The following is a 27,176-nucleotide window of genomic DNA, read 5'->3' on the forward strand; positions in this document are numbered from 1 at the left end:
GATGGCACTGGTACTTGAGTTAACCAATCATTTATTAAGGAGCTATTATATGCCAGGCTGAAGAGGGCTGGGAAATACAAGGAAAGGTGAATGAACCTGCTTTCAAGCAGCCCACAGTCTAATGAAAGAGACAAAGTGCAAGCTATGTGTGAGCAAGATACATATAGGATAAAATGGAGGTAATCAAGAGGGAAGGCATAAGCATTAAGGGGGATTGGCAAAAGCTTTTTAAATTCAGTTTTCAGTTTTGAATTCTCTCCCTTCCACAAGTCCTTTGGATTTGTGGTTGGTCATTGTGTTGATCAGAGTTCCCAAGTATTTCAAATTTGTTTATTTTTACAATACTGTTATTGTATAAATTGTTCTGTTTCTATTTACTTCACCTTGCATCAGTTCATACAGTCCTTCCCATTTTTTTCTGAAACCATACTTTTCAACATTTCTTCCAGAACAATAGTTTTCCATTACCTTCATATATCATGGCTTACTTGGCCAGGGAAAGGCTTGTAGAAGGTGGAATTTTAGCTGAGACTTGAAGGAAGCCAGAAAGTAGAGATGAGGAGGGAGAGAGTTCTAGGCTTGGAATTCCTAGTGAAAATTTCCCAGTAATTCCAAGTGAAAATTCCTAGAGTCAGGAAATAGGTTGTCACATTCAAGGAATTACAACAAGGCCAGAATCACTTTGAATAATACATGGAGGAGAGTAAGATGTTAGAAAGCTGTAAAGGTAGGAGTGGCCCAAGTTATGAAGGGCTTCGGCCACCAAAGAATTTTATATTTGATCCTGGAAGTGATAGGGAGCCACATGAATATTGAATAGCAGAGTGACATAGATCTGTATTATAGGAAGACCTGATTTGACAGCTGAGTGGAGGATGAACTGAATTGGGGAGAGACTTGAGGCAGGCAGACCAACTAATAGGCTGTTGCAATAGCCTAGGCATGAAGTGATAAAGGCTTGCAGCAGATTGGGTCAGTGTCAGAGAAGAACATATAAGAGATACTATGAGAGTAAAATTGAGGAGACTTTGCACCAGATTGAAAATGGCGGTAAGTGAGAGTGAGGAGTCAAGGATGACATTTAAGTCATTAAACCAAAATGTCTCAAAAATGATGGTCCAAGTTTTTATAAGAACCAGTTTTTCCTTAACTTACCTGAGTAATTAGGACCCTTTCCCTTTTTGGTGTGGAGAAATGTATGGATAACTGCTTCAGTTTTCCAAGCTTTTAGAAAAAAAAAAGGTAGCACTGGAGAAGAACCAAAATTTGTGTTTTATCCATCAGGAATAGAACATTCCACCAAATCATAACCCAAAAACAATATCATTCATTCTTCCCTCAGATTGGGGTTGTGCTGAAAATGAAAACTGCCCTTCTCAGCAGGCTATAAGAATAGCTGTAAAGGCCTTCCTTCCTTTCTTCCTTCCTTCCTTCCTTTCTTCCTTCCTTCCTTCCTCCCTCCCTCCCTCCCTCTCTTCTTCTCTCCTTCCTTTTCTTTGACAGTTCTCCCCTGGCTTTCAGAAAGGAGGAAGGGCAATCTCCCTCTGCCTCTGCCTCTCCACTCCCATATCTCAGCATCAGTGGCAGCTTACAAGCACATTGAATGAGAATATGTGCTTTCCTAGCTGAGCCCAAGTCTCTGGATATCTTCTTCTGATGTTGTGTTTCTTCCCTGAGTACTGGTCTGCCATTTTCGATGCTGAGAATAGACTTTGTAGCTTAGGTGAATGCCTTGTGAATTTGGGAGATGCTACCCACCAGAGTAAGTGGCAGCCACTCATAAGGAGGTGCAGCTGCCCATAGGGAGATGCTTCTGCAACTACATTACTATTCCAAGGAGGTCACCATTGGCAGGATCAAACTGAACCTGAAAGACTAAGAAAGCCCAAACTATACCCTGACTGATCAGGAGATCTAGACCTTGTGGGGTGCTCAAATAGTACAGATCTAGGGTCAAAGTGACATATTTATTTAACAATCACACAAAGCTGTCTTTACCTTTCTGGGAGAGTATAATAGGTGTGATGGATTATTGTTTCGTCTTTTAAATATCTGCTCTGTAAGTTTGAGTCTTTTGTGTTTTAAGGATTTCTTTTATGGTGAAGGAAATAACCTTTACCTGATACTTATTTTGAAAATTGAGTACGTTTTCCAGAAGGGATCCTGTTAATCTCTCTCTCTTTTTTTTTTAGGAGAACCTAGATATGAGCCAAAGCTAAACTTTGTTTTAAAAGAGTTTCTTCGCAGTTTCACTCAGGATTGGGAGGGGGGCCTAAGGAATCAGAGAGAATCCCTCAGGACGTCTAACCTCCCTTCTCGAGGGACATCCTTCTCCTAGAACAGGGGTGGGGAACCTGGGGCCTCGAGGCCACATTGTGGCCCTCCAGGTCCTTAAGTGTGGCCTTTCTACTGAGTCCAAGTTTTACAGAACAAAGCCTTTTATTAAGGGCCGAAGGTTCCCCACTCCTGTCCCAGACCTAGAACGAATTTGGGCTCACCGTGGCGTCAGAGCTGAACCCCCCAGCTATAGTTTACATAGTGAGATATAGAAAAGGACAGGATGCATCTTTTCAGTGGGCGCACTGAGATGAAGTGACTTGCCCAGGCTTATAGTCCACCCTTAATGTTTCATTACATTCATGTGCCACAATTTGTTCAGCCACTCCCCAACCATTGGACACTCACTCGGTTTCTAGGTTTTGCTTCTAAAAACTGACTCCACCCCCCCCTCACGCCAGGGGCGGGGTGAGGAGGGGCTCTGGCCTCGGAGGTGGCACCCTTATACCACCTGCCCCACCCCAAGCTACCCCACCTCACTCCACTTCGGAGGGAAGCTGGAGATTCTGGATTGGAAGGTGGTAGAAGAGGGGCGTTTTGAAGGGACAGGAATTCAACCTGGTAGCTGGGAATGTAAGGCAAGACCACCCTTCTCATTCCTGGGCGGTTGAGCAGGCAGGAATCTGGTGCTGCTGCTGCTGCTGCTGCTGCTGCTGCGGGCAGAAAGGGAGAGGAACTCCAGTCCTCTCTCTGTGTCCCTCTTCCTGTTTTGCTCGTAACACCCCCCTTCGCAGATAGGAGGCGGAGACGGAACTGGAGGTCCGGTTGCTCTCGCTCCCTCGCTCTGGGATTCCTGGCTGGGTCGGTTCACCTTGGCCGCCTGCTGCCGCCTCGGGCATGTGGCCGAGTCCCGGGAGCAGGCTAGGGCAGGGCTGCTCTGCGCTCTCCCGTCTCAGTTCAGCTGGCAAGCGTTGGGGCCCATGAAGAAAGATGCCTTTAGCCTCCAAGGCGGAGGAGGGGGAGTCTACCTCCGCCGTGCACTCGCAGCTGGTCAAGCTACTGTCCGCCCTCTTCTACGGGACCTGCTCTTTTTTCATCGTTCTGGTAAACAAGACGGTGCTGACCACTTACAGGTAAGGTGAGTCTGGAGGCGGTGGGAGCGTGCGGTCGTGAGCCGTGTCCACAGGCTCGGGGCTTCAGGGGCACCCGAGGGATCCCGGATCGGCAGTCTGCTTTCCCGCTGGCTTACTTACTACGCTTCCCCATCCTACTTCCCTTATCTGTTTGGGACGCTCCAGAACCTTAGACTAAACTTCCGACCTTCTCACTCCCCACGCCCTTCTTCTGGTGTTGTCATGGTAACCAGAGGGAAGCTGGCAGGTGTGCCAGGCGGGGGCAGTGGTGCAGGCAGTCTTCGATGAATCTCCACAGTTTCCACTCACGAGAAATTGAATTGCCGCTGGCCAAGGACACCCCCTTCGAGTGTCGAAGCTGTCTGTCTGGCACCCCATCCGTGGAAGTGATGGGCTGGCTGTTAGCTAGATCTTTTTTTTTTTTTTTTTAAGTTTTAATATTACCTTTTGTTTTTACGTCAGTCCTTTCCTCGTAGCCTTCTCCTCCCCTCAGTCCCACCCCCATTGGAGAAAAAATAAACAAAACTAACAATAGTCTCAGCTTCTGTACAGATACAGACTGTACACTCCATCCCACATTTCCCAACCGTAGCCTACCATCCCAGGAAAGGTGTAGTTCATCATCAGTTCTCTCCGACCGAGATTGGCCTCTTCAGTAACAGGCTTAATGTGACTCAATGTAGAGAGTGAGCTTTTGGAGTCAGACGACCAGAGTTCAAATTTTAGCTCTACCACTTGACTGACCTTGGGTAAGTTATTTATTAACTTCTCTATGATTCAGTTCCCTCATCCATAAAATCAGGTGGTTGGACTACATGGATGACCTTTGAGATCCTTCCCAGCTCTAAAACTATGACCTTAAAGGCTGCCTTTTGGTGTTTCCATTTGCATTTCTGTAATCTTTGGGTATATATTTCTGGTTCAGCATAACTTTCATTCAGTATCAGTTTATACAAGTCTTATGTTCTAACAAATTCTTTATGTCTTTATTTTTTCCTTGGGAGGAGGAGGAGGGGAATGGAGAGGGAGAGATACCGATCATTGCCTAGAATGCACCTGGAATGAAGTAGGCACTAAATAAATGATTGTAGAATAATTTATCTGCACTTTCAACTTTGTGAGGATCCTTTTCCTGGTGAGAAAATTACCTCTATACATACAGACCAGAACCTCTTTTGCAATTTATTTTCTTGAATATTAGCCTGAGGGATCTGAGAAGTTAAGTGAGTCGCCTACAGTTTTGGCCTGCTTAGCACATTGCCTTGGCACATAGCGAGTGCTTAATAAATGCTTTTTTCCTTCCCGCACAATAATATTCAATTACATTCATGTACCACAATTTGTCCAGTCATTTCCCAGTGATTGAATACTGACTTTCTTACTAGGTTTTAAAAAGTTCTTTTGGCTAGATTTTAGAGTAGATCTGAGGGGTGGGGGTGGAGAAAGTGTAATACCAGGGAGCAAAAGAGACTGATAGAAACCTTTGCTCGCTTTCTTTGGCTTTAAGGGATTTCTATTGTTGAAAATAGTTGAGGGCAAATCCTTGACATTCTAAATTATTTGTTCAGTGCCTCTGTATGCCTGGCATTATACTAGGTACTTTACAAGATTACTCAGACTAAAATCTCTGCCTATTTTCAATTAAAAAAAAAAAGAAATGAAAAATTTTCCAACCTGGCAAAATAACTGCTTGCTTACTTAGCGAATGCAATCAATATCACTTGTAGTTGGTCCCTTTATATAGTAGGTGTGTCCTAAAAATTTGTATGGAGAAAATTCATCCAGTTACATTTACATTTAAAAGGTGCTAATTGGGCATTTCACAGGATTGCAATCACACATGCTTTTGTACTTTGAATCCTCACTAGTTATATAATCCTCAAATGTAACTTTTGTGGAATAATAATTTATATTCTGTTGGTGTAGTATATAGAGTTGGTAGATTTGGAGTCAGGAAAATCTGGATTCAAGTCCTTTCTCTCACACTAGTTATGTGACTATAGGCCAGTCACTTAACCTCTCTGAGACTGTTTTCTCAGTCTCAGTCTCTCTGAGATTGTGAAATGGAAATAATAGCTGAAGTACTTAATCTCCACATAAATATGAACCCTAAAAGCAGAATTTGGTTTTCCTTAAAGCTAGGGAAAACAATATGAATTTACTTTTCTGAAGTTATCAGCATATTCATAGAAATCTTGAGAAAGGCAAACTTTGGCACATGGCAGTCTTTTTTTTTTGAATAGTGTGATCCAAACAAATTTGCCAATTCTTGATCTTAGGGTCAAAAAGTTTTTGAGAAATTTTTTCTTCAATTTTCCTACCCTTTTGTGATTTCTAATTTATTCTGATATTGTTACCTAGCATCAGCATATTAAACCAAATGATTTTCTTCCTTTGTGTAGCCACAGAAGAGGCCAAGTAGAATCAATGAACTATAGTTTCCAACAGAACCCCTGGAGGGCCATCGACAGTGTGAGTTTCTGCCACAAACTGGGTTCTGTGGGGGACAAAATTAAGGAAACCAGTCTTTCTTTTGGTTTAGAATGCCAACATTTTAATGAACCTTTTCTTCTCCTATCACATATACACTGGGCAAAGTTTGAAAGCTTCTGCCTTGGAATTATCTGTACTGGAATTGTCAACTGGAGGTGTCTGGGAACTTGGATAGGAAAAAAAAATCCTTATTTCAATATAATTGATTTCCTTTGTAATCCTATGCATTTTATGTCATACATTTAAAAACATTATTCTGAGAAGGGGCCCAATAGGCTTCATCAAGCTGCCAAAGGGATCTAGGGTGGGAGCTCGAGCACACACACACGTTAAAAACTTCCAATGTTAGAGGGTCTTAAGGGAGCATCCCCATGGGGTAATAGGACAAAATGAAGTGTTGCATAGTGGAATAATATAAGCTTTGAATCCGGGAATCCTCTGGGTACAAGTGGAGTCTAAGATCTTATGTTTGTGACTTTAGGCAAGTCTCAGGCCTTCTAGGCCTCAATTTCCCTTATTTGTAAAGTGAGGGAGTTGGAATAAACATACACTCTCTATGGTGTCTTCCACTTCTAGATTCCATGATTCTTAGTGCAAAGGTAGCATGTGCCACATAGTTCTCTGCTGATATGCATTGAAGAGTTAAGATATGCCTTTAGGAAAAATATAAGCTAATTCACACTCAAGCCTGGACTATAAAAAGCAAATTCATGGGGGGAAAAGTACTAGTAACCAAAATAACATGAGTCCATTTAGAAGCTATTGGTAATTTTGTTCCATCACTGTGGAAGACACCGTGGGGGCAAATTAAAAACCAAAAAGTATCTGCCCTCAAGGGACTCACTCTCTATTATTCTGTGTGTACTTCATTTGTGTTTTCCCTGAGTGGAATGAAATTTCTAGGTTCAGAAGGAGTAGGGAATCAAGTAGGAGGGGATCAAGAAAGGCCTCGTGTAGGAGATTGCACCTGATTTGTGCTTCGAAGGAAGCTAGGGATGGTACAAAGTAGAGGCTGGGAAGGGAAGGCTTGTTCCTTTGTGAACATCTTCTGTAGTCTCTTCTCGTTTGGTCAAATAAATTGGCAATGTCTTCTCATGCACAGCATACTTTTTGCAGTAGGCATTACAAAGTTAATAAATACTAATTATGTTCTGAAGGCAAAAGCTGGTCATGTGTACATAGAATCATAGGTTTCAATAAGGAGAGTACCTTAGATGTCTAAGTATGAAGGAATTCTGTGAGTTAAAGGAGTATGACTGTCCTTGAAATTGTAGGAGCTAGTACTGTGCAAGAAAATAAACTAATGGAAATAAAATTAGAATTTCCATATAATATATCAAAATATATGATATGTTGGTATATCATATAGTTGTGTAACATGGGTAAGATACTTTAATCATGCTTTGTCTTGTCAGAGAGGGTTAAGTTTCTTTGGAACCACATTTTCTTTTCATGGAGTAATTGGGTTATAATAAATTATAAAGGAAAGCTTATTTACAGAAATATGATCCTCATCTTAGCTGCTTGAGAAATTTTAGTTTCCTATTGTGTTCAACAGAACTACGTTATAGGATAGAATGGCCGTTCTAAACTATTTACCATTTACAGGGATCATGGAAACCCAATCCAAGAAAAGCATTCTTCTCCTTGTTCTCTCTTTATGGCATTTTGGTATAGATTAAGGTAGAAAGTTTGTGGGTGGCTTTTCTGGTTTATTAGGTTTAGTTCATTTGCTTTCAAATAGAAAAAAAGGAGTTGAAAAGATGTGGTTCTGCTTATATTATCAGGTTCTCTTAATTCCACCACACTACTGAAAATTGTTCCCATCAAAGTTGCTAGTGATTCCTTTGTTGCTAAACCCAGTGGACTTCTCTCAGTTCTCATCCACATTGTTCTTTCTGGAATAATATGGGAAAGGAATTCATATTAGTTTGGATTGGTACCTGCTTTGCTGACTCAGAGTTGTCTAGGTTCTAGGTATTGAGAAGATAAGTGACTTTCTCAAGGTAAAACAGTCATTATTTGTCAGAAACAATAAATCAGTAAGCATTTATTAAATCCTTACTGTAATGTGTCAGACATTATACTAGGCTTTTGGGATACAGAGATAAAAATGAAACAGTCCCTGACCTTAAGGAGATTACAGTGTAGCTGGAGGAGACATTGTGTGCATACAAAGATGTAAACAAAACAGCTACTAGATAATTTGTGGGAGAACTCACAAATGGATATGGCGATGGAAAAGCTTCAGGTAGAAAGTGGTACTTGGGCTAAGTCTCAAAAGAAATTAGGGATTCTAAAAGATGGAGGTGAGGAGAAGGTGCTTTCCAGGCATGGAGGACAGTCAGTGGGAAGGCACAGAGATGGAGATGGAATGTTATATAAGGAACAGTAAGGCCGGTTTCACTGGACTGCTTATATGAAAGGGGAGTAATATGCAATAAAGTTGGAAGTTTGAGATGCTTATAGGACATTCAACTGGAAATGTTTAATAGGAATTTTTGTGATTTGGAGCTAGAAATCAAGAGGGAGATTAGAGCTAGAAACCAAGGAGTAGTCACACAGGAAGAAGGACTGAGAGAGAATAGAGTCACTAACACCTAGAGGAGAGAGAGTAATAAGGAGGGGAAAGTGGTCAACAGTGTCAGTGGCTTCAGAGAGGTCAAGAAGTATGACTGAGAAAAGGGCATCAGATTTGGCAGTTGAGATCATTAGTAACCTTGGAGAAAGCACTTTTAGTAAAGTGATAAGATTAGAAGTTGGGATTTGAACCCAGGCCTTCCTACCTCATTTTTTAAAAAAACTGATTTAAAGGAATTATGTAGGGAAAGGGACAGGGACTGGTTCTGTGATTTCATTGGAATAAGGTGTTCCCCAATGAGGAAACTTCTTCCAATGCAGGTCTATACCTTTGCTGAATTTATAATCTTACTAGGCCCAGATGAATGATATTTAAAAATGACTTTAAATCAATAGTTTTATTGTAAATATGTTATGATTTTGAATTGTATATTGAGAGTTGGTTTAGTAATTTGGCACTTTCAAGGGAAAGATACATGGACACTACTAGTCTTAGACTATTTTAAAGATTTACAATTTGAGCTGTAGTCCACTATCTTGGAAAGATCATGGAAGGCAAGAAAGTTATTAGAGGATTGAAGAAAGGCAAATATTGTCCCAGTTTGTAGAAAAGAAAGACAATAGAATTTGCAAACTGTAGGGCAGTGATTCCAGGCAAAATTCTAGAATGTACAATTAAGGTGAAATTTAGGAAATATGTGAGAAAAAAGTGATCACAATGGCTTCATTAAACTAAGTCAGATTAAGCTCACTTCATTTTTCACATTGTTATTTGGGTGGTAGATCAAGACAACACAGATCTAGTATAGCTAGACCTTAAAGCATTTGAAAAAAATTCCTTGCTGTTCTTTTTCTAAATTAAATTTTATTTTTTCAATTTACAGGCATTTATTTTTTCTCTTTCCCACTATGCCTCTCCTTGGGGGAAAGAAGAAATACAAAACCCATGTAATAGATATTCATAGTCAGGGAAAAAATAGGAACCTTTTATGACCTTGTATAAAAATGTATATATTACTTTACATTTTAAGTTCATCATTTTCAAGAGGAGATGGATAACATTATTCATCATCTGTCCTCTGGAATCAGGGTTGATCATTGTGTTGACCAGAATTTTTAAGTCTTTAAGAATTATTTGTTTTTACAACGTTGTTATAGCATAAGTTGTTCTCCTGTTCTCATTTCACTTTGCATCCGTTCACAAATATCTTTCTAGGTTCTTCTGAAACCTTCCCTTTCACCAATTCTTATGGTGTAAAAGTATTCCATTACATTTCTCATGCTGTTCTTATAGAAAAGATTGGGATACATTAGATAAATGATAGTACAGTTAGATGGATTTGGACTTGGTTGAATGACTGTTCCAAAGAGTAGTTACTACTACTTTTATATCATCTTGAATGGAGTTGTCTAGGAGAGTACCCAAGGATCCTGTGTTGGCCCTGTGTTATGTAACATATTAAAAATTAGTGTTGCCACACTAAATGTAAGGTCCTTGTTCAGTGAACAATGAATGAACATGTTGCTGGGAGGAACTGAATCATATAAATCTTGACATTCTTACAATACACAAAACCAGGAGACAAAAGGAAGCTGTTAAATGGAAGGGTGGCTCCCAGGTTCTTCTTGGCAAGGCTGGCTTATCAAGTGTCCAAGAGCAATAATAAACATAACGTGGATCATTTGGTCATATTGTAACATGACCAATATTTGTAATAGTACTGTAACAAAAATATTTGTAGCTTATGCATGAACATTTATGGCGGAAGATAAAGAAGTGGAGTAGTTGTGTGAAGAACTTGATAGGATCTTCCAAATTAAATAAGCATGTGCTTTCTTTGTCAGTTACTTTAGTGCAAAAGTGATCAAGGAGGAAGATAGCAAAAAACATATCATAAACTTGGGACATACTCTCCCACAAATATACATACCATCTTAAGGAACACTGGCCTTGCATAGGGAATATGCTTTGTTGGAAGTGGGGAGGCACAAGCAGGGAATATATGTGACCAGAGCAACACCAGCTCTGAGACCACAGGACACGTTCTTTGGTGATTTCATCACACTGCTTTCTGCTAGATGTATAGTCTCCTGGCTGCTGTTGGATTGCTGGGCATCTCCACTGGGTGCATGCTCCTGGAGCTTCTTTCTGCTATTACCTCTAAGCCTCATCTCTTCAGGGCCCCCTGGTAGCCATCTCAACTTCTGTTTACTAAAGCACAATGCCAAGAAAACCTCTTTCTAATAAGGGCAGGTTGGTACTCTTTAAGATCATACCTGGGGCTACCATGCCCAAAATGAGTCAGGTAGAATGTTCCTATGCTAAGATTAAGGTGTTTTTTGTTTGTTTGTTTGTTTTAACTATCTGTGTCTAGGGCCAAATCTTAGTTGTCTATCCTAGACAACTGTCTAATTTAGGGTTCGTAATTTCTTATAATTCCTGCTTAATTTATTATAGGGATCCCATGTCCATGAAATCTATTTTAGGGGGTCTCTACTAGAATTCCATAAGAATTCTGAAATATAATTCACTCCAAAGAGCCTCTTCCCACACAAATGAACAGGAGGGGATAAGCAAAAGCAACAAAAAAGGATAGTGGGGTGGCTATAAATTCTTGGTTTGAAACTCATGCTGTCCACGTGAAAATGTGATTAACAACAAAATGCCTAGGCTTTGAGCCATTGTACATAGCAATTTCATGGAGAAATTTAACACATAAAAATCAATTGCCAAAGTAGGGGTCAAAAAATACCAGAAAACACTTGTTTTTACTAACTGGAGAGATCTCCAAAAGGAGCAATGATTTAAAAATGAAACCTTTGTAAAATTTGATGGAGAACAGTGGAAGATTATGAACAATATTGCAACATAAAAGAAGCAGAAGCAGTGAAGGGAAAAGCAGGTTGAAAGAAAGTTTGTCAAGAGACTATGAATCAGATGAAAGTGTCAAGCCTCTACAAAGATTTTTATAACAAATTCTTTTCGCTGTCAAATAGAGTTGCTACATTTGAACTTGAACATCACAGCTACAGATATGCTGCCTGCAGAAGTGGGAATAGCACTGAATAAAGAATTGATGGTAAAAGAAGCTAAATTAAACCAAATATACATAGGTGGTTCCAACTTAAGGCAGCACAATTTTGAGAGCATGGAGGGATTGATTGCTATGATATAAAAGAAAGAAGGATACCAAAGATGTGGGGAGAAATCTTAGACCATATTACAAAAAAAAAAAAAATGGAACTGAGGGAATATCAGTCACTACTGACCCATTTGCTTGTTTTCCATTCTATGCAAAAAAAAAAAAATGAAAATAAGCTACACGTGAATTAAGGGCATCCTACGTGAAATTATGGAAAGGGAACATGTCGACTTTTGCATGGTGACCATTCCACAATTCATGAAAGCTTTGAAGAATACAAGATCCCCACTGTACTTATTGTTTGTTAACTATAAAAAGTAGAGTAAAATACTTCTTTTAAGGTTCTCCAACAAGTGGTGTCCCATGAATATATGTCATATAAAATACCTGGAAGATCTAATGATAGAGAATTTTATTTGATCCTCTGATTATTAATATTAAACAAGGCCTCCAGAGAGATGGATGTTCACCAAAAGATATTTGCCACAATTATTCAGGAAATTCAATGCAGAGTCCAAGTTGAAGAAGGATATTTTAGAGATGGTGAGATCCTCCAGATGCCTGTATTTGCAGATGAAATTATGCTGATAGCATCAAACCATGGAGCATTTCCAGTCTTCTTAAATGAGATCCATCACCACGCAAGAGAATTTGGTCTAACTATCCACACAGGAATAAAAACAAGTAGATAAAGGATGACTATTCAGGATTATCATATGTAATTGAGTGAACAACCTAACCTATACATCCAACAGCAGACATATCATGGACAGAAATTGCGAATGGACAGTAAGATGAGCTCAGAATTGAACAAGAGGAAGATTATAGACTAGACTGTTTGGGGGAAATGAATGATCCCAACCTTATCTTTGAAATAAAGGTCCATCTTTTTAATTCCAATGGTGTTCTAATCATGTTATATGTCTGATTCATGGAATGCTACAATTTCCAAAGAATTAATAGCATATCACAAGTAAGAACTTGCGCAGGAGGAATGATGTAGGAGATATTTTAAAAGAAAGGTACAACCAGGAAAAAAACCCAGTGAGAATTAATGAAAGTAAACTGACAGCTTACATACTCTTGGCATTCTCAAAATGTGAAGAGGGAGTATAAGGAAAGCTTTCAACATGTTGGGTAGACCTACTGTCACAAATTTATGGGAGGACATGGATAAGAGCTGTACAAATTGGGCACACATGACTACTTTGAAGGCCACATCACTGAATGAATATATATTAAAGCAATTATTAAGCTCTTATTATGTGCCAGACACCGTGATTATTGGAGAGGATACTCAGATTGGTGAAGTCACAGTTACCTATGGGTATTAATGACTTGGTTAAAGGCATGAATATATTGCATTTGCAGAGCATGCAAAGTTGGGAGGGGTAACTAATACACTGGATGACAGAATCAGGAACACAAAAGTTTTTTTTTAACAGGTTAGAATGTTGGGCTAGATGTAACAGAATAAAAATTTAATAAGGATAAATGTGATGTTTTATCTTTGTGTTTTTTTTAAAGTCAGCTTTGTGCAAGTACAAGATGGAAAGAATATGATTAGATAGCAGTTCATCTTTTTAGAAAAAAGATCTAGGAGTTTTGGTAAATTGAAAATTCAATATGAGTAAACAATGTGCTAATGAAGTTTTAACCTGCATTGGGAGAGGTATTCCATCTAGGACTGGAAATAGTCTGCCCTGGTCAGACCACATCTGTAGTATTATATTTAATGAGGTAGCTAGGTAGAGCAGTGGATAGAACACTGACCTTGGAGTCAGGAAGACCTGAGCTAAAATCTGGCCTCAGATATTAGCTGTGTGACCCTGGGTAAGTCATTTGACTACCATCTCCCTCAGTTTCCTCTTCTGTAAAATGGGAATGATAATATCACCTACCTCGCAAGGTGGTTGTGAGGATCAAATGAGATAATATTTGTAAAGTGTTTTACAAACTTTAGAGCCCTATACAAGTGCTAGCTATTATTATTATTGTTATTATTATTATTATTACTATTTATTATTATTTTTACCCATTGAGTATCATAGAATCACAGTTTTCCATTTGGATGAGACCTCGTCAGTTATGTATACTAACCTTTACCTAAAAGGACACCCCACCACCGATACTTTTCACAAGTGGTTTTCCAGTGATATTTGTTTCTGTTTGGGCTGGATTAGCTAGCCTTTGAGATCTCTTACAAATCTGAGAATAAGTGACTTTATGAAACTTTTTTGAGCAAGAGCAATTTGGAGAAAAGAAAATATAATTTTATAAGTAATCAAATTATCTGGCCAAATATTGAGACTTGTATAAATACCATTAATAGATTGAATGTATTAGTCTTCTCAGTTAGGAAAATGAACCAATGCCCCTAAATTTAATATTTGCATTTACATTGACTGAAAAGTATCCAGCTACATTCACAATTTTTTCATTATGCATATTTTGTTATTTCATCAACTTTTTATGATCTACTAAGTGTATTTATTGTTCTGTGTTCTTTGTAGTTTCCCATCACCCTTAGTTCTTGGAATTGGACAGGTAAGTGAAACAAACCAATTTCTTACCTATTGGTAGTATTGCTGACAAAATCTTAAATGGTTTTGTTTATGAATAATAGAAAACGTGATCTGATTTTAGAGTGCATTTTGAAATGAAGTGTTAGGAATAGATGGTTTTTAAGTGCTTTCTAGCCCTAAAATTCTGAGATAAAATCATAGAATAAATATTAGGCAGAGGAACCATTCTCTTAAAAAAATCCTAATGAATGAATTAGAATTCTAATTTTTACATTACCTTCAATACCAAGACTATTCAATATTCTTAAATTCTACCATTCATATATTACCATAAACCTTTATTTTTTTTTTGGAGTAGACTCTGTGATTTAATAACTCCTGGTGAGGAACTTCCTCTATAAATGCAGAGCGGTGTCTTCTTTATAACTGACCTTCTTAGAAAATCACCTGAGACAATAAGAAGTTAAATGACTTGTCCAGGGTTACACGCATCAGAAGAAGGGCTTGAACCTAGGTCTTCCTGACACTGAGGCCATCTCTCTGTGCACTATACTATACTGTCTCTTTATGAAGAACTTAATATGAATAATAAAAATGCAATTGTCTAAATAAGAATCTTTAAAATAGAATTTGTTATAAAAACATTAAGATAAACTTTCTTATGTTGAATCTCAGATAAAATTTGTTATCCCAGTAAAGTTCCCTCTTTTCACTTTTCCCTGAATTTAAATCTCAAGATTGCACATTAAGCAGGTCTGAGTTCGACTACTCATTTTCTGTACTAGCTGACACAAAAACATCCATAAACTGGTTATACACAGATAAAACAGTTGTAATTTATTGTATTGTGCTGAATACTGGATTGTACTTTTCCCTGAAAATGTGGCTTAGACAAAACCTGATTATGTCCTAGAATTGTGTTAGTAATGGAGACAATAATGAAAATAATGATAAAAATGAATAAAGCATCTGTTTTTCTTAATTTCTTTCAATTCACTTTCAAAGCAAAATAATCATAAGATTTTAGATAGTCTTTTAAAGTTTTTGACATGTTTAACATACATTATATCTTTTGGGCTTCATATCAAACTTGAGGTAGGTTAGGTATTATTGTTCTCATTTTCCTAATGAGGAAACTGAGGCTCAGAGAAATTGTGTCTTGCCCATGGTCACACAACTAGTATCAGACACAGCATTTAGATCCAGTCTTTCATACTCCAAGTCTAGTATTGTGGTAACAATAACATCTACCTCTAAAATATATCTTATGCTTTATTTCATATAACCCTGACCATAGTCTGAGTTTGTGTTCCAAGGACCAGTAGAGCTAAGTACAGAAAGCACATCACTAAAACCCACCATCCTTCTGAATTTCCTTATTACCTCTACCATTCTTCCGCTTACCCAGGTTTGCAACCTCCCTGTTATCCTCAAGTCCTCACTCAGAATCACCCTTCATATCCAATTAGCTGCCAGATCTTTTACTTTAAAATTTTATAACATCTTTCACATATGTCCCCTTCTCTCCATTCACACAATCACTACTCTGATTCAAGTTCTCATCACCTCTTGCAGGGACTATTACAATTATCACCTCATTAGCCTCTTTACTTTGAATCCTTACACTCCAATCCATCATATGTGTATGTATCAGGGGCATCCTCTGTGAGGGTATTAATAGGAGCAGGCAGACTTTCACAAGTGACATTCCACAGTAGACCATATCTTTATCCTCACACAATTGATTGAAAGATATAGAGAATATAGGATCCTACTGTGCTTTTCCTTTGTTCATTATTTTAAAAAGCATCTGATTCCATAGAACAAAATGCTGCCTTATTTCACCTCCTGTTTTCTAGCCATACCATTGCTACAACACATGGCATATAATAGCACTTAATAAATAATTTTCTTTCTTTCATTCATTCAAAGAGATTTCTTTAAAAAGAAAAATATATACATATTTCTTTTCCTTTCATAGGGATGTCATTTTCCATGTACAACCTGTCTTGAGACACAATGAATATAGAAGGTGGTGGTTTTGGAGTCAGGCAGACCTAGTTTAACATCCCACTTTAGATGCTTACTAGCTATGACCCTAAGCAAGGCTTTTCATCTCTTTCACTCTCAGTTTTCTTATCTGTAAAATATGGATATTATCTGTAGCATTTGTTTCACAAGGTTCTTGTGAACATCAAAATGAAATAATTTTTCTATAAAGCAAAGCATATTATAAACCTTAGAATGCCATAAATATCCTTTATTATAATTATCTCCAAAGCCTCTTCTAGTTCTAAGACCTATCTCACAAGGTAGCTAATTATTAGGATATCACTTATTAATTTTTAAAAAATACATTTTATTGATTTTTTTTTGTTTTTACACCACATACTTTTCTCGCCATATGTCTTCCTTTTTCCTCTTACCAAGAATAATTCCTTATGACAGGGAATAAAAAAAGGAAGGGGGAGATGTTTCTCAAACCTACCCAACATATCAAATTAACGTGACATTATATGCAGTGTTCTACTTTCATACTCTCTCAACTCTGCAAAAAAGGGGTGAGCCAGGGAAGGAAGAGGTCAAGTGATAAATTTTACAGTGCTACATAAGCATCCGTTGTTATTGGTGATGGCCTGTATCATACCAATGTGTCACAGTTCTTTTAAGCTTTGTGCACACTGGATCTGAAAACAAGTCTATTTGGGCTAGCACAAGGGCACAGTAGGAGAAATATTTGGAGGGAAATTTTTGGTATTTAAAAAAAAAGTATTTGAATTTTCTGTTTATTAATGAGTAAGCCTTTTAAACATCACCTCCCTGGGTGCACTAATGTAGCTAGATTATCCCTCTTAAAGACAAAATCCATGCCTTCTAGTGTAAAACAAAGTGCTTGAAATAAAAGATAAGCTTTTAAAAAATATTTTTGTTATATCAAATGCCTTATCGAAATAATGTACCTGGAATGACCAGAAGAACAAAAAAACTCAAAAATTAATTCATTACTTTTCTGCATCTCAGAATTATTACAATGTTTGTTTATTATTATTACTTTGCTTTTAATGATTTTTAATGCTTAATACTGCTTCCACGCGTTTTACTGGTATTTCTCTCTCTTTAGATGGCAACCACTATAGTAATACTATATGTATCTAAGCTAAATAAAATTATTCAATTTCCTGATTTTAACAAAACCATCCCTGTGAAGGTATGTAATAAAAGTACTTATAATTGTTGTGGAAAGCATGTGAAAATGTCAGAGAATATGAAGTGAATGAGAGGAAGGGAGCAGGAGGGGAAGGAAGAAGAGCGTATAGTGACTAGAAAACAACTTCAGAGCTGGGAAGACCTGCCAAATTACTTAATCTCTGAGTGCAGGAGGCAACTTCCTAAGACTTCAAGTTGTAGTGTTGTAGTTAGCTTGCATTGGTAGAGGGAATTTCCTCATTTGAGTGTTCCTTATATCAATGAAATCATAGGTCTTGCCTTTTCCTTATTCTATCCCTAATCCCTTAGTTCCCCTTCCAGCTCTTCCAGTGGACCACCTCACTCACATGGGAGTTCTGTAGATCTTTGAGGTCAGACACAAGCAAAAGCAGATAGACCCATTATGTTATGTGATGGTGAAAGCAGATTCCTGAGGTCTAGACCTATTTTAGTTCAAATTTGTATCACTGTGGCAAATGGAGTGGGGAAATCTGGAACTCAGCATGTAAATAAACAATCCATCCAAAGTATTTTGAAGGAAACAGTAGATTGTTTTTTATTTGCCATTGTGGACTGATTTTGATTTCCACTGATATGCATTGTCCACTTTGTATTGTTATGTTCCTATTAATGTGACAGATTCAAATATCTAATCTGCATTTTATCAACAAATCTGTACATTCTTTCATTAAAAAATTGTCTGTTTTCCTCTGCCCCATAGAATGTGAGTTTTCTTTTTGTTTGATTAAAAGAGAAAGTACTTTAGATAGAGTTCATGATAACATGCCTGAATCTCCTTCAGCTTATGTGTATTCAATCTCAGTACTCCACTTCTTCTAGCTGTTGTACCTAGGGGTGAGACTGGAACGCCTTTGTAGTTGGAATCCAGATGGTACTGTAGTTAATTGATTTGTATAATGATAACTAGACTGCTGATTATGGTAGAATTCTTAGCTCTAATTTCTTTTAAGACTCAAACCCTTAAAGGCAAATCTTTTACACAAAATTGCCACTCTCTGTTGTAATCACTCAGCATTTAGAAGTAAGTCTAGTGATGTGCTCTGGTGATTATTGTTATTATTCAAGAACAGTTCTGCTTCTAACACCTACTAGCTGTTGGCAAGGCAATTCTTGCACTTACAAGGTATGTGACTGTGGGCAAGCCACTGGAACTTTCTAAGCCCTAGTCTCTTTATCTGTAGAATGAAGATAATCATACCCGTAGGCCCTAGCTCAGAGGGTTGTTGTAAGACTCGAATGAGATAATGTATATAAGGGTCTTTGAAAACTTTAAAGTCCCATGCCTGGTATCCTAAATGTTTTAAAGCAGCTTAATAGCTTAAAATTGCCCCATGACATGTAGAATATACTGTATAATGTCAGTTACTACTATTACTACTACTACTACTACTACTACTACTACTACTACTACTACTACTACTACTATTTAACTGAGTTACAGTTTGGGTGACTCAGTTGATTAGACACTATGTTGAGGCAACCAAGAATATGGTTTCAATTTGTAGTTAATTTTTTTCCCCAACTGGTTACAATTTTAACCCTAGCCAAAAATTTTAGATATGCATATCCTTGACTGCACAGCAAACGTTGGGAAGGAGTATAAGATGGATCAATGCAAATCTATTATCATTCCTAGAAAGCAACTTAAAATGCCTTTTCCACTGGTGATGTGTGTCATGCAATCAAATTTATATTTTTAAAAAAATCTATAATTTTGATCTATAATAACTACTACATTTTCATTTTTTAAAATTGCAGCTGTTTCCTCTGCCTCTCCTTTATGTTGGAAATCACATAAGTGGATTGTCAAGCACAAGTAAACTAAGGTACAATTAAGATTAAATGTAGTTAAGATATGCTAAATGTATTTAAGATTGCTTTTTTAGGTATAGAGAAGAAATAATCCAAGCACAGTTCTATTTGAGTTGCATTTGGGGAGGGAGGTTTATGCTTTCATTGGTTTAGGAAATGTGTAATATATTAACTTCCTTTTTTTTTGTAATTTTAATTTTTTTTTTGTTTTCAACATTTACTTCCACAAGATTTTGAGTTCCAAATTTTTACCCCATCTCGCCCCTCCCCCCACCCCAAGATGGCATGCATTCTGAATACCCCTTCCCCAAGTCTGCCTTCCCTTCTATCTCTCCCCCGCTTCTCTAATCCCCTTCCACTTCAATTTTCCTGTAGGGCAGGATGGATTTCTGTACCCCATTTCTTGTATTTCCTATCTCCCAGTTGCATGTGAAAACATTTTTTTTTAAAAAATGTGTTTTTAAAACTTTGGGTTCCAAATTTTCTCCCTTCCTCCCTCCCCACCCACCCTCACTGATAAGGCAAGCAACTAAATATGTGTTATATATGTGCAGTTATGCAAAACACTTCCATAGTAGACATGCTGTGAAAAACTAACTCCATTTCCCTTAATCCTATCCCACCCCCCATTTATTCTACTCTTTCTTTTGACCCTGTCCCTCCTCAGAAGTATTTGCTTCAGATCACCCCCTTTCCCAATCTGCCCTCCTCTCTATCATCCCCCTACTATCTTTTCCCCTTCCCCCCTATTTTCCTGTAGGGTAAGACAGATTTCCATACCCAATTGAGTGTGTATGTTATTCCCTCCTTAAGCAAAATCCGATGAGAATAAGATTCACTCATTCCCTCTCACCTTCCCCCGTTTCCCCTCCACTGTAACAGCCTTTTCTTTTCTGTATTTTTTTGTGAGATAATTTACCCCATTCTACCTCTCCTTTTCTCCTTCTCCTAGTATAATCCTCTCTCACCCCTTAATTTTATTCTCCAGATATGACCCCTTCATTTTCAACTCATCCTGTGCCATCTATCTATCTATCTATCTATGTCTATATATACATACATATAATTTTTTCCCCTCCAGCTACCCTAATACTGACAAAGGTTTCATGAGTTACAAATATCATCTTTCCATGCAGGAATGTAAACAGTTCAACCTTAATAAGTCTCTTATGATTTTCTCTTTCCTGTTTACCTCTTCATGTTCCACTTGAGTCTTATATTTCAAAATCAAATTTTCTATTCAGCTCTGGTTTTTTCATCAAGAATGCTTGAAAGTCCTCTATTTCACTGAATGACCATTTTTTCCCTTGCAGGATTATAATCAGTTTTGCTGGGTAGGTGATTCTTGGTTGTAATCCTGTCTCCTTTGCCCTCCGGAATATTATATTCCATGCCCTGCAGTACCTTAATGTAGAAGCAGCTAAATTTTGTGTTATCCTGATTGTGTTTCCACAATACTTGAATTGTTTCTTTCTGGCTGCTTGTAATATTTTCTCCTTGACCTGGGAACTCTGGAATTTGGCCACAATATTCCTAGGAGTTTTCCTTTGGGGACCTCTTTTAGGAGGAGATCTGTGGATTCTTTCAATTTCTATTTTGCCCTCTGGTTCTACAATATCAGGACAGTTTTCCTGGATAATTTCTTGAAAGATGATGTCTAGGCTCTTTCTTTGATCATGGCTTTCAGATAGTCCAATGATTTTTAAATTCTTTCTCCTGGATCTATTTTCCAGGTCAGTTGTTTTTCTAATGAGATATTTCATATTATTTTTTAATTTTTCATTCTTTTGGACTTGTTTTACAGTGTCTTGATTTCTCATAAAGTCAGTAGCTGCCAATTGCTCTATTCTAATTTTTAAGGAAGTATTTTCTTCAGTAAGCTTTTGGACTTCCTTTTCCATTTGGCCAATTTTGCTTTTTAGGGCATTCTTCTCCTCATTGGCTTTTTGGACCTCTTTTGCCGTTTGGGTTAGGCTATTTTTTAAGGTGTTATTTTCTTCAGTATTTTTTTGGGTCTCCTTTAGTAATCTGTTTACTTGTTTTTCATGATTTTCTTGTGTCACTCTCAGTTTTTCCTCTACTTCTCTCATTTGCTTCTCAAAATTCCTTTTGAGCTCTTCCAAGGCCTGGGACTGATTCATATTTTTCTTGGAGGCTTTGGATGTAGGAGCTTTGGCTTTGTTGTCTTCTGGTTGTAGGTTTTGATCTTCTTTGTCACCAAAGTAAGATAATATGGTTTGACTTTTTTTGTGTTGCTTACTCATGATCCCGGCCAATTACTTGAGTTTTAAACTCTTTGTTAAGGTAAGACTCTGCTTCCAATGTGGAGAATGTAGTGTCCCAAGCTTTGGGGATTTGTACAGCTGTTTTCAGAGATATTTCTAGGGATCTGAAAATTTTCAGTTCTTCCAAGGTGCTATGATAAGGGGCGAGGTGTTTTCTCTCCACTGACACAACAAGTTCCACCACACCAATGTTTCTCCTCGCTCCAGGACCGCCCCTCAGAACTATGACCCAGATCCAAGCACCGGTAAAGCAAGAGATTCCTGCCTCAGCACTGGCAAAGAGAACCCTGCAATCCCCCTCTGATCAGCCACTTGATTCCCCCTCAATCTGTGGGCTGGAAGCTCAGGAAACAGCCGTGGCCCCAGGCACTCGAGACTTGTGACCGAGACTTAGATCCTCTCTCACCGTAGTCACAGACTTTTCCCACTGAGCTTCCAAGTTGTCTTTGGCATTCATGGGTTGAGAAGTCTGGAAACTGCCACAGCTGCCTGCAATTCAGTCCTCTGAGGCCTGCTCCAGATTTACTGCAGCCTGTGTGCTCATGCCGAACTGCGCTCCTCTCCCCACCTGGCGCGACATACCTTTCTGATCAACAATCCAGGCTGTCTTTGGCTGGAAATTTGTTTCACTCTGTCTTTTTGTGGGTTCTGCTGCTTTAGAATTTGTTTAGAGCCATTTTTATAGGTATTTGGAGGGGTTTGGGGGAGAGCTCAAGGAAGTCACTGCTTTCCCTCCGCCATCTTGGCTCTGCCCCCCCAATATATTAACTTCCTCTACTGAAAAAGATAAGAAACTATAAGTTATAGTCTTAAAAACTGTCTGGGGCATGGTAGAGGGGTTACCTATTGTCACAGAATTAGGAATTGTCAGTGGTAGGACTTGAACTCAGGTCTTTCTGACTCCAAGATATTTTATCTTTTCTCCAATATTGTTTCTTTTGCATTGAATATAGAGAAATTAACATTCCGCATTTTAAGACATTAAGGATCCACTTTCAGCCTGATTTACATGAATTACTTTTTTTCTTTTTACCATCCCAATTTTAATTTAATAAAAAACACTATTTAGTTAAGCTCTGTTTGAAATCTGCAGAAGCTAAAGTGACAGGTGTGGGTGAAATAACAGATAGAGAATGAAGTCAGAGAACTTATGACAGGCAGGTTTATTTATGTGAACATGAAACTTCGCTTCCTATTTGTCCTCCCCACCCCCCCTCACCTTACCCCGTTTCATATATACGAGAAGATTTTGTCAGTTGTGCTAAATGTCAGCTGTGTTATTTAGAGAAAAAAAATAAAGCTAAATGGTCATTATCAGTTTTGTGCTAGAAGTGTCTAAAGTTTTTATTTATATTTGTGTATTAGAGACCATCATTTAGTGTTCTAATGATAGAACTGACAGACATATTATTAACTTGCTTATATAGTAGAAAGAGAACTGACTCTGGAGACAAAGGACCTTGGATCAAACCCTGCCTCTGATATGGTGTGACTTTGGACAAGAGAGGGATTGGACTAGATGACCTCTGACCTCCCTAACAACTCTTGATCTATGATTTAGTAACAAGCACTGTCTTCCCAGGAAATTTGTAAGGTTGGGAGTATAAAATGAGGAAGCTGAGGGGCTGAGAAGTTATGTGATTTTCTCATTCTTCCACAGTTACTAAATGTTTGAGGCAGGATTTGAACCAGGTCTCCTGAGCCCAAGATCAGTGCACTACTCACTGTCAGACTGCTTCTCTAGATGTGAAAATGGTGATGGTAGAAAGAATAAATGATAAAGAAAATGTGAAGAAAGAAATGTAGAACATTAAGGATCCAAAAAATGGAATAAAGAAGGTACAGAGAATGACTAACGGATATAGAAGCACTCAAATATTGATCTAAAAGTTGTGGGATTGGAGGTGATGAGTGACCAAAAGAGTGAGGAAGGTATGCTTGGAAAGTCTCTTGGCACTTAGTCAAGTTCATAGTGTCAAAATTGAAGTAGCTGTACCATTCAGTTGATACAACACCCCCTGTCCCCAAACCTCCAAACAAAAAAACCCCACGATCTTAGCAACACAATATCCAAATATAGCAAATAAATATGCACACATTATGTTGTAAATCAAAACACTTGCTTATGTTTATAGCCACATAAACCTGAGGCCTCATTAATGTAGTCCATACATTAATAGTAGTAGCATCAGGAACACATGATATTTTTTATGTCAGTTTCACATAGGTTATGGGAAAAATGATTGTCCCTAAGAGGCTAGGAACAACACCCAACAAGATTGAAAATGAAATTAGTAATGAAGTAGAACCTTCCTGAAATAAATGGCTATCGTGGAAATACAGTAGATCAACAAAAAGTATGCAAAATGTGTGCATTCCCAAAATAAAAACAAAAATGGCAAATGTATTCAAAAGGAGCTGTAGTAATAATACCCTGCTCATAGTAAAGAAAAAAAAATAAAATTTTTGGAGTGGAGACATAAAAATTTAATTGGAAGCAAAAGAAAAAGTACAAAATATGAAATAAGGCAAAAAGTAAAACAGGCTTTTAGATATTAGGATGGGACATTAAAATATTAAAATTCAAAATATTTAAAATTAAATAATTGAGAAATAAAAGTACAATAAAAATGAATGGGACAAAATTCCTGCCAGATAGCATCAACAGAAGTTCAAAATCATTACTAACAATACCCAACAAAAGATGAAAATAACCTTTAAAAATAATAAAACAAAAAATCCTAATAACAGTCAAGAAAGCAACAGGAAAAAAGATAACTATTCAAAAATGAATTTCCAAGGATGAGCTGTCCACATGAAAGGTAGTAAAGGGGTGGTGGGATTCATGGCTATGTGTTGCAAATCACAGAGTGTCCCATCTGTAAGAGGTAGGGAGGCAGCCTCATTTATGGAAGACCAAGACTTTCCAGATGTCTCTGAAACCATCCCCTTCATTTCTTACCACATAATAGTATTATATCACATTTATATGCTGTAACTTGTTCAGCCATTCCTCAATTTGTGGGTACCTCTTCAGTTTCCAACTCTTTGCCACCACACAAAAGAACTGCTGTAATTTTTTTTAACATCCTTTCTTAGAGTTTGTTTTGCTTAGGATTAACCCCTCTCTTAATTTTCTTATTCACCTTTCTCTTCCTCCTGATTTCCTTGTTGAGTGAAATGTATTTCTGTACCCAACTCTGTCAATGTATTTTTCCCTCTTTTGAACAGTTTGTGAGGTTCAGGTGTAATCAGCTCTTCTTTCTCCTTGTTTGTAGACTTCTACTTGTATACACTGACTATTCAAGATAATTTTCCCCATCCTTTTTCTTTTTTCCCTATCCTCTAGCATATTCTTCTTGCCTTCCTTTTTCATTTTTAAGATCACCAAAACATAACAGAATCACTTTCAGGACCTCTGTATAAATTAGATTGCCTCTGTGACCCCTGAGGATGATAGTACTCTGAGGAGAAATGTATCATCTCCTCATATTAGAATGGAAGTGGTTTAACCTTTTTTAGTTCCTCATGATTACCTTTTTATGTTTCTCTTAACTCTGGTTTGTACTTCAGAATTTCTACTCAGCTCTGGACTTTTTTATCAGGAAAACTTGAAAGTTCTCTTTCTTTAGAAGTCACTTCTTCCCCTTGCAGGCTTATTCAAAGTTTTACTGGGTAACTTATTCTTGAATATAATTCCATATCCTTTTCCTTTTGGAAATATCTCCATTCCTTTACAGCGGTGGCTGTTAAATAATGTGTGATACCAACTGTGGCTTCTCAGTACTTGAATTTTTTTTTTTCTGGCTGCTTACAATTTTTTTTTTCTTTGATCTGGAAGCTGTGGATTTTGGTTGTAATGTTCTTGGGAATCACACAATCAGGATGTGCAAGTAGAAGTCTATACAAGAGAGTTGATGACATTTGAACCTCATACTCTACTAAATTGTTCAAAAGAAGGAAAAATACATACACAGAGTTGAGTACAGAAATACAGTTCTTAAGAGATTTCATTCTGAGATTACTCTCAGGAGGAAGACTGGTAGATTATTTCTATTTCTACTTTGTCCTCTGGTTCTATGAGATCTAGGCAGTTTTCTTGTAAGAGTTTTTGAAATATGATGCCCCCAGGCTCTTTTTTTTTTGTGGCAATTCTTTTGAGCTTGTCCTGTAATTCTTAAATTCTTTCTATTTGAACTGTTTTTCAGGTCAGTTTTTCTTATTAGATGTCTTATATTTTCTTTTCTTTTTTGCTTTTTTTTTTAGTCTTTGACTTTGTTTTAACATTTCTTGTTGTCTCATGGAGTAGTTTCATTTGATCCATTCTAATTTTCAGTGAGTTTGTTACTTGGGTAAGGTTTTACATTTCTTGTGCCAAGTTGTCAGTCCCTTTTTCAGTTGTTTCTTCTATAGTTCTAATTTCTTTTCCATTTCCCCCTTCTAGTGCTTTCATTTCACTTATAAGAAACACTTTAAACTCATTAAAAATGTTTTGCTGCTTCTCTTCCAGGAATTCTCATTGAACTTTTACCCAAGTTGAATTTTTCTTTGAGGTTTTGTTTATTGACATTTTAGAATCATTCTTTTCTTCTGGATTTGTTTCTTGAGTGTCCTTGTCACCATACAACCTTTTTAATGGTGGTTTTTAAAAAAATCTGTTTATTTTTCCAACTTACTTCTTGACTTCATCCTTTTATATTAGGACCTGGATCCGTTTACTACTGGCTGGAAGAATGTTTGGGTTAATCCTTTCACTGCTTTCTTCGGAGTATTGAGTGTTATTATTCCAGGTTCTCAGGGACCAGTCAGACTGGGGACTTGCAAGCATTCAGTACTCCCAAAGTAGTCTGATCCAGGACAAAGTTTGATTATTTCCTCCTTGTCTGCAAGTTCCTGTGTCTGAGCAACATGCCTTTGGGCTTGCTCAGATTGGAGTTTCAGTAGATTGTTGCTGGACTCAGGCATAGTCAGCCAGCTGAAAAGCTCTGCTGGTTCAGCATGATAGAACTTCAGGCTTCCCTGTGGTCCAGGATTCTTGCCCTCTCTAATCCCATTCCTGAGGTCAGAGACACTCAACTGTTGCTTGCTTCTAAACTTGATTCTTGCTCACTGCATAGTCTAGAGCCTATTACTTCTTATCTCTTTGGAGCATCATCCTTAGGTACAAAGTTTTCATTCTGCTCTGGATCTGTAACCTAGAACTGTCTGATGAGCAACAAAACTGCCAGTAGGCGCCAATTCCTGACCCCTACCCAAGTTTTGGATTTGGGACCACTTCTTGCATGATGTACATTGTAGTAGACCATGTGGCCACTTCTGGCTAAGCTCCTTCCCTATATTTTTAGACCTCTAAGTCTGTCTCTCTTTGGTTGGATAAATTACTTTCTATGATTTTTCCCCTGTTGGATTTCCTAATCAGGACTTAGTTTGGTATATACTCTAGGTCTTTGTGAAGGAGTTGTGGGGGAGAAAGCAGATATACTTTCCCCTGCTACTCTGCCATCTTGACTCCATCTCTGATTGATGTTTTTATATCATCTTTATTTCTCCATATATCCTTTCCAGGAAGCCATCCTTCATAAGATAAATTTTTTTTTAAAAAAGAAGGAAATGTAGTTAATCAAAGCTAAGTAACATACTTGCCAGGTAAGTGTATGTGGTATTCCATACTTAGAGTTCTCCACCTCTTCAAAGAATAGA

At 37.7% G+C, this 27,176-nt stretch overlaps 1 protein-coding gene across 8 annotated transcripts in view; it reads left to right on the plus strand.

Moving 5' to 3' along the window:
* The first annotated feature begins 2,924 nt into the window (after nt 1–2,924).
* The window catches only part of SLC35D2 (solute carrier family 35 member D2), a 49,915-nt gene continuing 25,663 nt past the window's right edge, over nt 2,925–27,176 (plus strand). For 2 of the 8 annotated variants that reach the window (XM_027874298.1, XM_027874303.1), the window contains exons 1-4: nt 2,925–3,415; nt 14,140–14,173; nt 17,273–17,359; nt 19,138–19,205. In XM_027874298.1, coding sequence (XP_027730099.1) covers nt 3,258–3,415; nt 14,140–14,173; nt 17,273–17,359; nt 19,138–19,205 — 347 coding nt within the window. In that variant the 5' untranslated portion in view covers nt 2,925–3,257. Of the gene's footprint in view, nt 3,416–5,822; nt 5,883–14,139; nt 14,174–17,272; nt 17,360–19,137; nt 19,206–27,176 lie in introns of those variants that run through there. The other 6 variants (XM_027874299.1, XM_027874306.1, XM_027874302.1 and 3 more) reach the window with 6 other exon arrangements.

This window comes from Vombatus ursinus, unplaced genomic scaffold, assembly GCF_900497805.2.
Source record: "Vombatus ursinus unplaced genomic scaffold, bare-nosed wombat genome assembly UNPS02014807.1, whole genome shotgun sequence".
In the NCBI taxonomy this organism is placed as follows: domain Eukaryota; kingdom Metazoa; phylum Chordata; class Mammalia; order Diprotodontia; family Vombatidae; genus Vombatus; species Vombatus ursinus.